This window comes from Rutidosis leptorrhynchoides, chromosome 6, assembly GCF_046630445.1.
Source record: "Rutidosis leptorrhynchoides isolate AG116_Rl617_1_P2 chromosome 6, CSIRO_AGI_Rlap_v1, whole genome shotgun sequence".
NCBI lineage: Eukaryota > Viridiplantae > Streptophyta > Magnoliopsida > Asterales > Asteraceae > Rutidosis > Rutidosis leptorrhynchoides.
Window position 1 is genome coordinate 241,507,124 of NC_092338.1, and position 18,688 is coordinate 241,525,811.

At 33.4% G+C, this 18,688-nt stretch overlaps 1 protein-coding gene across 1 annotated transcript; it reads left to right on the forward strand.

Annotated features, from left to right (window-relative positions):
• Positions 1-8,252: 8,252 nt before the first annotated feature.
• LOC139854436 (uncharacterized) lies at positions 8,253-11,488 on the forward strand. The gene is made up of 8 exons (XM_071843739.1): positions 8,253-8,439; positions 8,522-8,995; positions 9,471-9,562; positions 9,649-9,876; positions 9,973-10,081; positions 10,139-10,203; positions 10,832-11,106; positions 11,242-11,488. The coding sequence occupies exons 1-8, from the start codon at positions 8,253-8,255 to the stop codon at positions 11,486-11,488; spliced, it is 1,677 nt and encodes a 558-aa protein (XP_071699840.1).
• The last annotated feature ends 7,200 nt before the right edge of the window (positions 11,489-18,688 follow it).

Below are 18,688 nucleotides of genomic sequence, written 5' to 3' on the forward strand. Positions count from 1 at the left end.
AAGTTATGCCAAGGTGTGATATTTAGACTAAACGTTCAAGTTTGCCCCAATGACAAGTTGTGTCTGTCCTTGTCGGTTTAATTTCATTATCAAGTAATACAAAGACTTAATCAAATATATCGGGGACGTTACTCCCGATAGGCTTACCCTCAATAATTAAGCATGCAATCAACGAGCAATTAAAAATATCACTGTAGGGACTTAGTCGGACATAGTCGGGTATATCATAGTTTTAGCAGTTGGTACTTGTATCTAAAGTGTAAAATGTAAAAATAGCATGTATCTCACCCCAATAAAAGTAAGTAAGTTTGCTAGCAGTAAAGAGTGGGGCTATGAGTTCACCTTAGTAAGTAGATGAGAGAGTTATTCCTCGGAATAGAAAGTTGGATGAGTGAGTAGATAAATCAACCTATTGACATTTAAGAGTAGTAAGTGTTTTTGCCCATGTTTAAGTAAATGTTTAAGTATGATAGTGTTTATAGTTCGTTTTCCTTTTCTAGTAAGTTTCTATTTTTAGAAAGTTTCCACTTTTAGTAGGTTTCTTATCTTAGTAAGTTTCTATAACTAGAAAGTTTCTACTTTAAGAGTGTTTTCCATTTTAGGATACTTGCCGTATTAGATAAGCTTCCAATCACCCCTTTCCCTTCGAATGGCCATTTCAGGTCTAGAGGCTTGAGCTATAGGACCCTTTAAATCGAAAAATCCAAACCCTTCCGCCTAGAGTTTCGTAGAAACCATTCGTCAAGAAAGTTTGAAGAACTATACATCTCTAATACATATCCCAAAATGTTTTATGTGTTACAATATAAGTAGTAGGTTATAGGTGTTAGTAATACTAATAGTGTATACATGTTAATTAATAGTGTAAGTAGTATTAGGGTTTCATTAATTAGGGTTAGTTAATTAAAGTAGTATTTAAGAATTAGGGTTTAATTAATGTCCTAGGGTTTAATATTTAGGATTAGGTTTAATTAATTAGGATTTTAACTATTTAATGTATATGTATATATATTTATGTCGTGTATATATATATATATATGTATATATATTCTTCTTAAATAATAAATATATGTATATGTGGTGTATATATCTTGTTTCCATTTTTAAATCATTAACAAATCTTGATCAAATCTTGATCAAATCTTCTAGGGTTTTAAAGATCAAATAAAATTATATATATATGTATATATATATATATATATGTATATGTATATATATATATATATATATATGTATATATATATATATGTATATATGTATATATATATATATGTGTGTGTGTATATATATATATATATATATAGGCCGTAGGTATATGTATATGTATATATTTTTATCTTTTTTTTACATGAACAATATATATGTATATGATCTAGTATGAATACGATTATGAATATAACATGAATTGAAAGTAAACTTTAAGAGTTTTGGATCTAGGGTTTTTACCTTGATGAAGATCTATGAAGATTAACAAGAAAAGTTGATGAACACTTGAAGATGAAGATCAAAACCTTGAAGATTTGAAGAACACCTTTGAAGATCTTCGAAGAACACGATGAATAACTTGAAGATTTCTTGAAGATCACTTGAAGATCTTGAAGATGGGGTGGTGGTTTTCGGTTTTTCTTGGCCGAAATTAGGAGAGAGGGAGAGGGAAATTTGAGGGAGAATTGTGAGAATGATTTGGTACAAGAATATGTCTAGCCTAGGTCCCTATTTATAGGAGAGATTGGAGGATTCTAGAATTAGGGTTTAAAGGGGAATACTTGAAGAAAAAGTTAGGGTTTAGGGTGGTGGTAAAAGTGGCCGAATTTTAGGAGGGTAGAAAAGTCATGTTGCCCTCTTTTTTATTAAATAATTCGGCTAGGGTTTTCAAGGGAGGGTTTGGAACTTTTTCATTTTAAACCTTGTACTTTAGATTAGCTTAAATAGCTCATTAAAGGTTTTAATTTAATTGTTTAAAGGCTACAAGTTTTATAGTATTATATTTTGTTCATGAAAATTAATTAGCTTATTATTTCTGTCTTTTATTAACTCGTCGTTTATTACACAAAGTTCATTATTAGGTTTTATAATTCTTAACGCTTAACAATTATTGATTTAAGTTAAATTGTTATGTTTAATTATATTGTTTGGGAAAAATAAATGATGAAAGGAAATATAAATGTTGAAAATTTGAGAGTCCTTATAGTACCTCCCCGTTATTAGAAACTTCGTCCCGAAGTTTTAAGTAGAGCTCTCGTTTGCATCAGCAGTTGAGAAGAGATGGAGGTATTTCCGTATCATTTGGTTTTTGCGTTCCCATGTATATTAGGGGCTGCTACACGAATCCCAATGGATTTTAAAAGTTTGATTTTAACGTTCCCTAGTACAATCGAGGCCCTTTCATGAATTCCAATGAGTGTTAACAATAAGTATATTGTTTTGTTTACACGTTTGATCTCATAATCCTTAACCTTATTAGGTCGTTTACAAAATGCATTGAATGCGGAGATTTTCCAAGGAATAACAAGAGTGTCGTTTGACTAGTTTTCCTTTAAAAGGAAAGTTGATGCTATATCAGCATTAAATGTGTCGTTGAACTCATTAAGATTTTGAGTGTTTATGCCGCAATAGTAGGGCAGATAAATAGAATGAAGTACGTAGAGATTTCAATTTCGTAGTTTGATGTATGGCTGGTGTTTGTTAGAGATAGTACCAGCTTTAAGTTGCGAAAGGTAACCATAGTACCTTTAGTTTTCAAGAGATGTCTAATAGAAAAATGAGATGTTAGTTGAGGATTCATTGTCCTTAAGATAATATGAGCGATTAAATGAAAGTCGCTGTTTAGTACACATGAGAACTTGTTTTTTGAAATAGTTTCAGGATGTAGCTTCAAAATTTATGATTTCAGTTTCATGTCGAATCATAGATTAAAACGTGACTAGAATAACATCTAGTTGCAATCCAAAATGGGATAAATGTTTAGAGTATCTTCATAAATGTCTAAGGTAACTTCTTTAGAGTAGGAAAAGTGTTTTTGCGCCAATGGCAAGTCGGTCTTTTATTTACTTACGAGTTTAAAAGCGGATTCGAATAAAGGTGAATCATTGTTTATAAGATATTGTTTCTATAATGGAGGAACCTTTGCCTCCTTGTTCAAAAGATCGTAGTATTGATGTCTACGAGAGCATCGTGGTTTGGCCGTGAAATACCGGAAGTAGAAACTTCTTAACGAATAACATAGCAAGGAAGAAATGATGTACGTAAAGAGGTAAGTCTCGTTCTTGCTTGGAGAATGAGAATAAAGGTGATCCAAACACATTGGAGAGCAATACGAAAGTTTTAATAATAAACCAAAGTAATTTTTGAAAAGTTGCGACATTTGTTATAACAATATAAACGAAGCAGAGCTATTGGTAAAACTTGAGTTATGTACAACACGTACTATTTTATGTGAAATAATTTGAACAATATGAAAAAGAGTTGTTTAAAAGAATGTTTAATTTAATGAAACAAAGGTAAATTGCTAAAAATGCGAAAGTGTTTATATAATTAGTGAAAGTAATTTTAGTGGAGGTGACGAAATGATGTTCATAGTACAACTAGGGTTACGTAAAATTTTGTAAAGTAATTTCGATTTAATCAAAGTGGAAATTTGTAGAAGTGAAAGTATAATTTGATATGTACTAGTCAAAGTACGTAAAGTTAAGTTTATGTATAAGGTTTTATAAATCACATAAGTGAAAAATCATTTTTCATAAATTCCAAGATAGTTTGAAAATAAAGACTCGTGTAAGAAATCTTTGGAAAACAGGATACTTGTATTTAAGAGTGTATTTGTTTGAGAAAAATTGATTGAAGATTTTAAAATTCTAGAGGATAATTGTGTAATAATTGTTTCAAGGTAGTGAAAACTAATGGATCGATTTTTATCAAGGTATGAGTCCTTCGACTCGAAATGTTAACATTAAAGTTAGAAGGATGATAATGTGATTATCATCAAATGAGTAAATCCCTCGGATTTAGAGTTATGTATGAAAGAACTTCTGTAATGACCCGGATTTTTCCGATCGTTCTATACTTATCAGATTAATATTTACATAAATTAAACCTTACCAACACGATAAGAAATCTAAATTGTTGAGACTTATGTTTTGAAAAGAGTTTTACACAACGTTTGACCGTCCAATTTGACCGATGATATCACGAACTATATAACATACGATAATTATACGTTTGTGTATATATATGTATTTATAAATATTTAACATGATCTAAGGATGGTTTAACATCTCATTGTGTACTAATAACAATGAGTTATAAGTAGAATTTGAAACTACTAATTTAAATTTTCAAAACGATAACTATACATAACGTTCATTGACATATATACTTATAACTTATAATACTTATACAAGTATCGTATAAATATGTATTTAATCACTTTTAACGTCCTCCAGATAGGGTCTGGAAGAAACTTCACTAATATCAAATAAACCAACATATTATAATATACCAGAAAAATACTACATAATAAAATAAAACTTTATTGAGAGTACGCTGCGGAAAATGAAATGTCGTTACAAGAATTGAAATTACAATAAAGTAAATGTTTCAAATGCAAGAATAGTAAATGCGATATCTCTTGTTCCTAAGTCCAAGTAGCATCACATAAGCAGTAAGTAAGTAAGCTTGAATCAATCAACACCTGAGACAAACATGCTAAAGTGCCAACCAAAAAGGTAGAGTGAAATCCTAGGTTTAACAAAAGTAGTTATCATTATTTTTAGACCACAAGATTTAGTTTATAAAGTTGATCTCCCGCAGGATAAAAAAGTTATGCCAAGGCGTGATATTTAGACTAAACGTTCAAGTTTTCCCCAATAACAAGTTGTGTCTGTCCTTGTCGGTTTAATTTCATTATCAAATAATACAAAGACTTAGTCAAATGTATCAGGGACGTTACTCCCGATAGGCCTACCCCAAATAATTAAGCATGCAATCAATGATCAATTAAAAATATCACTGTAGAGACTTAGTCGGATATAGCCGGGTATAGCATAGTTTTAGCAGTTGGTACTTGTGTCTAAAGTGTAAAATGTAAAAACAGCATGTGTCTCACCCCAATAAAAGTAAGTAAGTTTGCTAGCAATAAAGAGTGGGGCTATGAGTTCACCTTAGTAAGTAGATGAGAGAGTTATTCCTCGGAATAGAAAGTTGGATGAGTGAGCAGATAAGTCAACCTATTGACATTTAAGAGTAGTAAGTGTTTTTGCCCGTGTTTAAGTAAATGTTTAAGTATGATAGTGTTTATAGTTCGTTTTCCTTTTCTAGTAAGTTTCTATTTTTAGAATGTTTCAACTTTTAGTAGGTTTCTTATCTTAGTAAGTTTCTATAACTAGAAAGTTTCTACTTTAATAGTGTTTTCCATTTTAGGATACTTGCCGTATTAGATAAGCTTCCAATCACCCCTTTCCTTTCGAATGGCCATTTCAGGTCTAGGGGCTTGAGCTATAGGAACCTTTAAATCGGAAAATCCAAACCCTTTCGCCTAGAGTTTCGTAGAAACCATTCGTCAAGAAAGTTTGAAGATCTATACATCTCTAATACATATCCCAAAATGTTTTTATGTGTTACAATATAAGTAGTAGGTTATAGGTGTTAGTAATAGTAATAGTGTATACATGTTAATTAATTGTATAAGTAGTATTAGGGTTTCATTAGTTAGGGTTAGTTAAGTAAAGTAGTATTTAAGAATTAGGGTTTAATTAATGTCTCAGGGTTTAATAATTAGGGTTAGGTTTAATTAATTAGGGTTTTAACTATTTAATGTATATTTATATATATTTATGTCGTGTATATATATATATATACATATATATATATATATATATATATATATATATATGTATATATATTCTTCTTAAATAATAAATACATGTATATGTGGTGTATATATCTTGTTTCCATTTTTAAATCATTAACAAATCTTGATCAAATCTTCTAGGGTTTTAAAGATCAAATAATTATATATATATATATATATATATATATATATATATATATATATATATATAGAGGCCGTAGGTATATGCATATGTATATATTCTTATCTTTTTTTTACATGAACAATATATATGTATATGATCTAGTATGAATACGATTATGAATATAACATGAATTGAAAGTAAACTTTAAGAGTTTTGGATCTAGGGTTTTTACCTTGATGAAGATCTATGAAGATTAACAAGAAAAGTTGATGAACACTTAAAGACGAAGATCAAAACCTTGAAGATTTGAAGAACACCTTTGAATATCTTCGAAGAACACGAAGAATATGATGAATAACTTGAAGATTTCTTGAAGATCACTTGAAGATCTTGAAGATGGGGTGGTGGTTTTCGGTTTTTCTTGGCAGAAATTAGGAGAGAGGGAGAGAGAAATTTGAGAGAGAATTGTGAGAATGATTTGATACAAGAATAGCTCTAGCCTAGGTCCCTATTTATAGGAGAGATTGGAGGATTCTAGAATTAGGGTTTAAAGGGGAATACTTGAAGCAAAAGTTAGGGTTTAGGGTGGTGGTAAAAGTGGCCGAATTTTAGGAGGGTAGAAAAGTCATTTTGCCCACTTTTTTATTAAATAATGCGGCTAGGATTTTCAAGGGAGGGTTTGGAACTTTTTCGTTTTAAACCTTGTACTTTAGATTAGCTTAAATAGCTCATTAAAGGTTTTAATTTAATTGTTTAAAGGCTACAAGTTTTATAGTATTATATTTTGTTCACGAAAATTAATTAGCTTATTATTTCCGTCTTTTATTAACTCGTCGTTTATTACACAAAGTTCACTATTAAGTTTTATAATTCTTAACGCTTAACAATTATTGATTAAAGTTAAATTGTTATGTTTAATTATATTGTTTGGACAAAATAAATGATGAAAGGATATATAAATGTTGGAAATTTGAGGGTCGTTATAAAGAATTAGGGAACAGACCACCTAATTGACGCGAATCCTGAAGTTAGATCTATGGGTCTAAAAATCCCCATCTAGGTTATGGATGCTTTAGTACTTCGCTTTTACATACAGATGAGTACACCTGTATATTTGAGGATATTCTATATGCATTTGTTAATGTCGGTTATCAGGTGTTCACCATATGAATTGATTTTAATGCAGATGAGTGTTCCTGTATTATAATTTTTGTAGATGAGTGTTCCTGCAGTTAACTATGAAAATGAAATCTTGTGGTCTATTAAAAATTATGGAAATGACTGATTACGATAAATTAATGAACTCGCCAACCTTTTAGTTGACACTTTAAAGCATGTTTATTCTCAGGTATTAAAGAAATCTTCCGCTGTACATTTGCTCATTTTAGAGATATTACTTGGAGTCATTCATGGCATATTTCAAAAGACGTTGCATTCGAGTCATTGAGTTCATCAAGAATATTATTAAGTCATTTATAGTTGATTATATTATGAAATGGTATGAATGCTGTCAACTTTCGATGTAATGAAAGTTTGTCTTTCAAAAATGAATGCAATGTTTGTAAAATGTATCATTTAGAGGTCAAATACCTTGCGATGAAATCAACTATTGTGAAACGTTTATAATCGGTATGAATGGGTCCTTTTAAAATGACCGTCGATGAAGTGTTTGAGTAGTTTATGGACAAGTTAAGGTTTGTGCATCAGTGGATACCAGACGAACAATCCAGAGTGCAACGGTTTGTAGAAATTTTGCAACCTGAGTATCGCACGATTGCATGACTTACTACTACTTTGCCACAAGCGCATATGATGGAAAAGGTAACTGAAAGTGACATTAAGGCTGCCAGAAGTGTGAAAACTGAAAGTGTGTCGCAAGTGAAATCAGCGGCAAGTCAGTCTAGCCAGCAATCAAAGAAATCAAGTCGGTTTAAGCCAAAAGAGCAATTTAGCCAGGGTGGATCAGTGTCAAGTGGTCAGAAGACATGGTGTAGAATGTGTAAGTCTTCACATAGTGGGCATTGTTCAACATTAACGAAACAGTGTTTGCGTTGTGGTATAGTGGGACATGAGCCTCAAGATTGTTCATTTAAGAATAATGTGTGTTGGAACTGTCATAAAGAGGGTCACAGATCTGCAGAGTGTCCAGCTGCAAGAAAGAGTTATTCTAGGGCGAGGTCCGGGTCATGGGTACGTGCTGTGTTAGCTGGGGGATCATCTGCTTCCTCTGTGGGGCAGAAGCGCAAGAATCCTCCACCACCTGAAGCTAGAGCCTTTTAGATGTCAGTAGACGCTGCCACTGCTACTGACGATGCAATCACCGGTATGTTCTTAGTAAACTATGTGCCGGCTCGTGTATTATTTGACTGTGGAGCAAAAAGCTCGTTTGTGTCAACTGCATTTTGTGCTAAGTTAAATGTGCCTGTTAGTGTAATAAATGAACCCTTGAGTGTTGAAGTGGGTGACGGCAATTACTATTGACATAGAGGGTAGTCTTTTCCCTGTGACTTGCCTAGTGATGCCTATACCAAGATTTGATGTTGTGCTAGGCATGAATTGGCTTAGTGACCATAAGGCCAGTATTAAGTGCGATAGAAAAATTATCTCTTTTTCGGTGGCTGGTGGGAAATGGGTAGTAGCTCGTGGTGATCGCGGAGGGTTCCGTTGTCCATTATTGTCGATGATGAAAGCTCAAAAATCTTTGCCCAAGGGCTGTGAATCTTTCTTAGCCTTTGTGATCGATGTAAAAAAGGAAAAGAAGGTAGTGTCTGATATTCATGTGGTGTCCGAATATCCAGAAATGTTCCCAGATGAATTGCCAGGCTTACCGCCGGTCAGGGAAATTGAATATAAGATTGAGTTAGTGCAAGGGGCTACGTCGGTTGCTAAAGCTCCGTATAGATTAGCTCCTTCAGAAATTCATGAAATGATGTCCCAAATTCAAGAACTGTTGGACCGCGGGTTCATTCGTCCGAGTTCTTCGATGTGGGGTGCACCAGTGTTATTCGTGAAAAAGGAAGATGGTACGCTCCGAATGTGTATAGATTATCGTGAACTAAATAAAATAACAGTGAAGAATAAGTATCCACTTCCTAGAATATATGACTTAGTTGATCAGCTTCAAGGAGCTTCGTTCTTTTCGAAAATAGATCTACATTCGGGATATCACCAGGTTCGTGTTGCTGAATCTGACATTCCTAAGACTACATTTTGTACTCGTTATGGTCATTATGAGTTCTTAGTGATGCTATTTGGGTTAACAAACGCTCCAGCAATTTTCATGGATCTCATGAATAGAGTGTGTAAATCATTTTTGGATATGTTTGTTATCGTGTTCATTGATGACATCTTAGTATACTCCAAAACTGAACCCGAGCATGCTGAGCATTTAAGACAAGTGTTAGAACTCTTAAGACGTGAACAATTGTGTGGAAAATTTTCCAAAGTGTGAGTTCTGGTTACGTGAAGTTCAATTTTTGGGTCATATTATCTGTGCAGAAGGTATAAAAGTGGATCCATCAAAAATTGAAGCTGTGATGAATTGGAATTCGCCAAAGAATCGAACAGAAATCAAGAGTTTTCTGGGATTGGCCAGTTACTACCAACGGTTTATTAAATATTTTTCAAAGATTGCAAGTTCTTTGACAAAGTTAACTAGAAAGGATGTGTCTTTTAGTGGGGTAATGAACAAGAAACTGCGTTTCAAACTTTGAAAAGTTTGTTGTGTCAAGCGCCAGTGTTAGCCTTACCCAAGGGATCCGACGATTTCGTTGTGTATTGTGACGCGTCGTTATCTGGTTTGGGCTGTGTATTATTGCAAAGAGATCGTGTAATTGCGTATGCGCCTCGACAGTTAAAACCAAGTGAAAAGAATTATTCAGCACATGATTTAGAAATGGCTGCAGTAGTGTTTGCATTAAAGTTGTGGAGGCATTATCTTTATGGTACGTATTGTGTTATCTGCACCGATCATAAAAGTTTACAGTATATCTTTTCACAGAAAGAGATGAATATGCGCCAGAGACGGTGGCAAGAACTAGTCAATGATTACGACTGTGAGATCAGATATCATCCTGGCAAGGCAAATGTCATGGCTGATGCGTTTAGTCGTAAGAAATCCGCTGACAGTGTAAAGTTTATGTGAATTGAGATTGTGTCTGATTTAGTGGATCGACTAAAGATAACTCAACTCGAAGCATTACAAGATGAACATTTGAAATCTGAGTTAATGGTAAAAAGAAGAGTAGAATTGATGAATGATTCTCGGGGATTAAAGACTTATCGTGAACGAGTTTGGGTGCCTTTGCTTGGAGGATTAAGGGATTTAATCTTAAATGAAGCAAATAAATCGAGATTATCTGTGCATCCTGGTAGTACAAAAATGTACCATGATCTAAAAGTGTTATATTGGTGGCCAACTATGAAAATAAACAACACGCAATACGTGGAAAAGTGTCATATTTGCGCCCAAGTGAAAGCAGAACACCAGAAACCGTATGGGTCTTTACGTCAATTAGAGATTCCAGAGTGGAAATGGGAACATATCACCATGGATTTTGTGACAAAACTACCCAGAACCCAGAACCCAGAAAGGAAATGATATGATTTGGGTAATAGTGGACCGTTTAACCAAAAGTTTTCTATCTACTAGTGAAACAGCTTCGTTGATGAAATTAGCTCAGTTGTACCTATATGAAATAGTATCGCGACATGGGATACCGTTGTCTATTGTGTCAGATAGAGATTCAAGATTTATGTCTAGTTTCTGGAATAGTCTACAAGAAAATTTGGGTACTCATGTCAACCTTAGTACAGCCTATCATCCTCAGACTGACGGTCAAAGTGAACGAACTATTCAGCATTTAGAGGAGATGTTAAGAGCTTGTATGTTAGAATATGGTAGATCGTGGGATTATCATCTGCCATTGATCGAATTTGCTTACAACAACTCCTATCATTCATGCATTGGCATGCCGCCGTATGAAATGTTGTATGGTAGAAAGTGTCGAACTCTATCGTGTTGGTTGGAGGCAGGTGAGAAACAGTTTGCGGGTCCAGAAATTGTGCAGCAGACTGCAAAAAAAGTGGCTATGGCACGTGAAAAGTTGAAAGCTGCTAGAGATCGACAAAAGATGTATGCTGATCCGCGTCGATAACCAATGACGTTTACTTTGGGTGAATGTGTGTATTTAAAAGTGTCACCGTAGAAGGGTGTAATTCGATTCGGTAAATGAGGAAATTTAGCTCCAAGGTACATTGGTCCTTTTAGAATCCGTCAAGTGCTGAACGATCAAACAGTAGTGTTAGATCTTCCTCCAGAGTTAGCTGGTATTCATGACACATTCAACATTTGCTATATTCGTAAGTGTAAAGTGGACGATGAAAGTCAGATTCTTCCTCTACAAGATCTGAAAGTAGATTCTAGTAAGAAATTGCTGGAGGAACCAGTGAGAATCGTCGACAGAAAAGTGACTAAGTTGCGCAAGAAAGAGATTTCAATGGTGCTTGTGGAATAAAAGCATAGTTTAGGCACCAATCTGACATGGGAGACCGAGGAGTTGATGACCTCTAGATACCCTCAGTTGTTTAACCTTGACCAGATTCCGAGGACGGAATCTCCTTTAAGGGGGGTAGATTTGTAACAACCTCATTTTGGATCTAGTAGGTAATAACCTATTTACCCTTCTGTGTTATTAAAGTGATTTTAATAATTATGTGTTTTATAATTATCGTGTATGGGATAATGTGCGTTTTGTGACAAAGGTCACAGAACATATTTCCTTTTGTAAATCGGACTTAAAATGATTAAGTTATTAAAGATTTTGGGTTTCAGATACCTGGTAAATACCCGTGTGTTAGATGGGAGAGCTTACCTTCATGTGAAGGAACCTAAATTAAATATATAAGACTGTACGTTTCATTCTTTCCTTTTTAGCAACTAAACAACCCTAATAAAACCCTAAAACACTCTCTTCTCTTTAAATCCTTAAAATCAACAAGTGCAAATTGAAGATTAAGTCCCGATGTGTCTAATCCTTTGAGATTTTATAATCAAAACAAGGTAAGTATCTTCAATTTTGATGAATTCAAATGGGTTTTAAGTGGGTTTGGGTGAATTGGGTTTTAAGTGTTTGATTTGCTATGCATGTGTTAATGATTATGTTTTAGACTTAGAAACATGTTAGACTTATGCTCTAAGATCTAATGGTGCTGTGAATTGAGCTAAAACGATTTGATATGGTGATTTAAAGTTAGGGTTCATGTTAGTGTAAATTGGGTATTTTGATACTTTGATCCTAAACCTTGTGTATAAATGTTAGATTTTGATGTTTATGGTTAGGAAAAGTGTTTATACATGTTATGTATGTTTCCTTATGCTCAAATTTGACCAAAACAAGTGAAAATCGAGTTTTTGGGCATGAAATCAGCTTCATCAGCGAGCTGATGAAGAAGATGCAGATGCTCGAAAATAGTGTGCTCGAAAACCTCTAGTGTCCGAAAATAGTGCTTAAAAAAATAGAAGTAGTGCTCGAAAATAGTGTGTGCTCGAAAACTATATTGTGCTCAAGAACTCTACTCGAAAACATAGTGTGCTCGAAAATCTTTTGCTGCTCGAAAACATTATACTATTTGAAAATTGTGTGGTGCTCGAAAACCTATCTGTCTTGTGAATATTTTATGTTAAATGTGAAATGTGACTTAACACTTGAATACTATACTACCTTGGGATATTATGTGATGATTCTCAGGTGATAAACGGAAAGATGAAGGCTTAGTGATATAAGACAACTGATTACTTGTGCTTCCAGGTGAGTGGGATTATCTTTATGGATGTGATTATACAGTGACAAGTATAGTAATCCGTGCCATGCTTAATTAGACTGTGTAATGAGTCTGTGACCAGTACAGTGACTATATGTAATTATGTGTACACCCAGTGAACGTCGAGGTGTTTTGTACGACGTAAGAGGTCAATGCTATTTACCTTGTGTATTTAGGGTAATAGTATTCGGTCCAAGTGTTACTGATTAGTGGTGTAGTCTGAATGACGAGTGCGTCACGTCTAGAAGACTATACCAGTGACTCAGTAGTGTGGACTATCGGTATATTCCAGCTTGATCAGCTATGGGTTACCGGTCCTCTTGTGTATCGCTTTAAGTGATTAGTGACCAGTGCCTTTAAGTTGTGCTTGATGCTTGTAGTGATGTCCACCTAGATATTGTCATTCACTTAGCGTTATGCTAATTCTCCCACAGTGTTTTGCCCTGCAGGTATAGATTAGCAGCTTTTGGTGGGTTTTACCGGGCAACTGCAGATGTTTGACACAGTGTCACTCTGATGTGTTTTTGAAATAAACTATATGGTTAAATGGCCTGTAGTAATAACGTAACACCCATGTTTTGTGTAATCATATGTTTGTGTAAATAATGTTTGATATGTAAATTAATTAGTCTTCCGCTGTGAGTGTCTTTAAAAAAAATTGTATGTAAAAAGTACGGTGTTACAGTTTAGGTCCTCTACGGTTAGTAACATGAGAAAACGTTGGATCACACAAATATGTAAAATGTAATGCATCTTGCAATTTAGATTTCAAAGCATCATTCAAAAGCACATTACACATATCTTTCGCATAAGAAATCTCAAGTTTTACAGAATCATCAAAAGTTGTAACACACAGATTATCCCAAGATGATTTTTCGTTCACGGAAGTAAAATGAAATACATGAGATGATTTCCTAGGTCGACTAGCAGACTTCTTTTTTTTGTTTGCTAATTTCTTAGTCTTTGACTTAGGCCCCCATATGGACTTGTAATTCAAGTTTGGATTATAACCTGTGACATGAAAAACACCTTTCTTAGTTAGGCGTCCAAACTTTTCAGTTGACATGTGAGATGATTGATTTTTCAAAATTTCCATTTTGATTTGACATTCTTTGTTATCATACTCACTCAAATTTGGTTATGGACTTGTGTGTTGTTTAGACTTTACTGGTTTCTTTAAAAGACTTTCCTTTGTTTGATTTGACATTATTATCATAGGATTTTTTTCAGTAGAGTAAGAACCATCCGGAGAATGAACCTTCTTAATAATAAATTGTGCTGAAGGTGCAACTTGTGAAACACTTTCCCAAATTGAGAACGTAAAGGATTTTTAAGAATAGAAATGGGTTTAGCATCCTTAGAAGTTATTGTCCCCTTAACCTCCTTATTAATCCCACAAACACATTCAGACACTTTGTTCTCAGTGTGTTAGCCTGTTTTAGTTGAATTATCTTGTGATTTAAACATTTAATTTCAAGACATAATTTCTCAGCAGAAACTACAACTTTACCTTCCTTAAAAGCATAAGTACATTCTTTCTTAGGAAGTGGAGGCATTTTATCACACAAGGCAAGCATTTGTTTCAAAGAAGTACACTTAAGTTGCAATTCAACATTTTCCTTTTGAAGTTTATTAACTAGATGATTCAAGTGCAATATTTCAGGCTTTTCATCATTTGACTCTATCTTAGGTTCAACTTTTGGTTCTTCCTGAGGTTCATCTTTCATATCTAAAGTCTTGTGACCTAATGATTCTGTCTCAAAGAAGACAGTTAGTTCATGTACTAGGTCTTCACAGATTTTATCATCTGAAACAGGACATGCAGGTAAGGCTGGTAGAATTGGTTTTACATCCAAAGAAGGTTGATCAAACACCTCGTCTATGAAATAATGCTAGAACTAGGTTTGTTAAACACTTCATTCTCAAGCATTAATATATATTTCTCTAGCATGAGTGTAGGAATATAAACCAATCTACGTTTAATCAACATGTTGCATATTCTTTTCATGTTCAATCAGTTCATGTAAGAAACTAGGATTAGGTTTCCCATTTTTCATTTATCTTTTCATACATCAAGCCAATTTGAGCATATTTCTTAGATGAATGATTAACAATAATCTCATCAATTTCAGCATCAGAAGCATGAACAAAATACTTTGGTAAACCAGCTTGGTTGTAATCAGAATGGTATAAACCAGGAACTTTCCTTGAAATTTCATCCAACGTCTTGGGATCTTCATACCCAACCCCCACTTTTCACCATGAATAGTTTTTGGTCTATTCATAAAGATTAGTTGCTTCGAAAGTTCCATTTCAATTATAGCTTTTGATTGCTCAGTTCGATAAAGTTTATCTTCATATTTTACAAGCTGAGCTTTCATTTCTAGCACATCTTTATTGAATAGAGAAATCTCATATTTCTTTTTACTGATGATGTAAGGAACTAGAGGGGGGTTGAATAGTTCCTTAATGATTTCGTAAACCTTTTTCGAAATCTTTAACAATTAAAAATAAGTTTTAAGTGTGGAAGCACTTATGTTTGTTAATGTGAGTATGTAAAGAATGTAAGTGCAAAAACACAAGGATTTATAGTGGTTCAGGAGGATGGTAACTAATCCTCATTAATCCACTCCCCAATTCTACGAATTGAGACTTTCCTTCACTATGATACCCCAAACCCGATGGAGTGTCCGAATACAACACTATCTCTTCGATAAGGCGCAAATTATGAACCATTACATCCCTTTAAAGAATTCACAATCACCAAAAGCTCTTATTAAAAGATCCTAATGCTGTAACCACTATAAGAAAACTGCGTTCTTAGGACCCTTCGTCTGGGACCCCTGCGAAAAAGCGTCCTAAGCAACTAAAAATTGGGACGGGGTAATTCTTGGGGTCCCATATGATATATGCAAAAGTAGTGGTGTCCTAAGCTAATAAAGTGGGGTCCTAAGAATAGGACACGTAATTTTTGGGTTATATTATTGATACGCTTTTATAAATCTTTGTCCTAAAAAGCTGTTTAATATGACACACAATTTTTGGGGTCCTATTTTTTTATAGGACACTTAGAAGGTGAGTCGCATGGTGTCATAAAATCTATATGATAGGACACATAATTTTTTGATCCTATTATCATAGGTGTTCATAGGACACTTGATATGTTCATAGGACACTTTATTTGTGAAGTCTTATTATAATGCAACGTGTTGGTCACTTTTATAATTAGGTCACAAAAATAGGACGCTTGGGTATTTGAGGTCCTAATTATCATATGACTATATAGGACTCTTAAATTTGTTGTTGCATAAAAATGTACTTAATAGGACACTATCTTGTTGCTGTCTCATAACGATCAACTAACAATATAATAAGGTCACAAAAATAGGACGCTTGGGTATTTGAGGTCCTAGCGATCATATGACTATTAGGACCCTTAAATTTGTAATTGCATAAAAATGTACTTAATAGGACACTATCTTGTTGGTATCTCATAATGATCAACCAACAAGATAATAAGGTCACAAAAATAGAACGCTTGGGTATTTAAGGTCCTAACTATCATATGACTATATATAGGACATATTAGGACCCTTAATAAAGTCGTATTATTTCACTTTTGTTACAAAAATGATTAAAGTATTATATAAGTTAACTTCCATTAAATATTCAAAAGCATTCATAGCGTAGTGGCTTGTGTGTTATTTACTCAACCGATTGACCTAGGTTCAAATCCATTTTATGTGCTTTTTGTTTCAAAAATTAAAAATGTATAACAGATCGGACTTTCATTGGGCCAGATTTAATGAATTCATTTTTTATTATGGGACTTTCAGCTGGGAATTGTAGTTGGGCCAGATTTAATGGATTCATTTTTTATTATCGGAATTTCAGCTGGGAATTGTAGTTGGGTCATATTAAATGGATTAATTTTTTAACACCGTAAACTATTATATTAACTTCATGAGATAAAAAACAATATAGGTAACAATTAACATCATTAGATCAACAAAGCCAGTTATGTTTACAATCCATTGAGCTAACGTTACATCGATTTAATATCATCTACAAGATGGTCATTCTTGCATATATAAGATGATCCACCTCTGCCTACACATTTTCCACTCGCATTTTTCAACTTCTCACTACAAAAAAAGTTTCATTCTTTAACACTTCCATTATCTTTTGACGCCTTAAAATGTAAATAACTTGACATTTTTTGACACTCATAGGTGTTAACAAGTTTTTGAGACTTAACATTGTCAAAAAGAAAACTTTTTGACACTTTAAAGGTGTCAAAAAGTTAATATAACTTCAAATTTTTTGACACCATATTTTTTAACACTTCAAATTTTTGACACATTCAATTTTGTGATACTTATAGTTGTCAAGAACATGTCAAAGTTATTCATGTGTTAAGTGTCAAAAATAATGGAAATGTCAAAAAATTAACATTTATTTGTAGTGTCTTTGCATCTCTTATCGATTTCTCAACTACATTTCTATCCAATACACCCTTAACAATTCCTTGAATAAATATGGTTATCGATCAACAGTTAAAACATAGCCCAAAAAACATGATTGTTTCTTTTGCAGGATAAACAATGAATGTGTAAATTTTTTATGTTTCTTGATGAGCTCCCAAACCAACATTAATGCAGAATTGAAATAGGTTACAACAAGATGAACTAATTAAGAAATGTTTGTGATTCTTTCAATGCGTATTCATTGTAAATTCAGTTTACATGTGAAATGACCCGTTCATATTGATTATAAACGTTCCATATTAATTGATTTCGTCGTGAGGTTTTGACCTCTATATGAGACGTTTTTCAGAGACTGCATTCATTTTTAAAACAACCATAACCTTTATTTTATCGATAAAGGTTTAAAAAGCATTACGTAGATTATCAAATAATGATAATCTAAAATATACCATTTACACACGACCATTACATAATGGTTTACAATAAGAATATATTACATCAAAAATAAGTTTCTTGAATGCAGTTTTTACATAATATCATACAAGCATGGACTCCAAATCTTGTCCTTATTCTAGTATGCAACAGCGGAAGCTCTTAATAATCACCTGAGAATAAACATGATTAAAACGTCAACAAAAATGTTGGTGAGTTATAGGTTTAACCTATATATTATCAAATCATAGTAATAGACCACAAGATTTCATATTTCAATATACATCCCATACATAGGGATAAAATTCATTCATATGGTGAACACCTGGTAACCAACATTAACAAGATGCATATATGAATATCCCCTATCATTCCGGGAAATCCTTCGGACATGATAAAAACGAATTCAAAGTACTAAAGCATCCGGTACTTTGGATGGGGTTCGTTAGGCCTAATAGATCTATTTTTAGGATTCACGTCAATTAGTAGATCGATTTACTAATTCTTAGGTTACCAAGCAAAAGGGGCATATTCGGCTTCGATCATTCACCCATATAATGTAGTTTCAATTACTTGTGTCTATTTCGTAAAACATTTATAAAACTGCATGTATTCTCATCCCAAAATATTAGATTTTAAAAGTGGGACTATAACTCATTTTCACAGATTTTTACTTCGTCGGGAAGTAAGATTTGGCCACTGGTCGATTCACTAACCTATAACAAATATGTACATATATATCAAAGTATGTTCAAAATATATTTACAATATTTTTAATACGTTTTAATGTTTTAAGTTTATTAAGTCAGATGTCCTCGTTAGTAACCTACAACTAGTTGTCCACAATTAGATGTACATAAATAAATCGATATATATTATCTTAAATCAATCCACGACCCAGTGTATACACGTATCAGGCTAGATCACAACTCAAAGTATATATATTTTTGGAATCAACCTCAACCCTATATAGCT

Excerpts from the sequence above, each read along its gene's own strand:
- LOC139854436 (XM_071843739.1), top strand. The coding sequence starts at position 8,253 with ATGTCAGTAGACGCTGCCACTGCTACTGACGATGCAATCACCGGTATG. Across the intron at positions 8,996-9,470 it reads ATTCGTGAAAAAGGAAGATG|AAGGTATAAAAGTGGATCCA; the intron begins GTACGCTCCGAA and ends TTATCTGTGCAG. Across the intron at positions 10,082-10,138 it reads CATGGCTGATGCGTTTAGTC|TGGATCGACTAAAGATAACT; the intron begins GTAAGAAATCCG and ends TGTCTGATTTAG.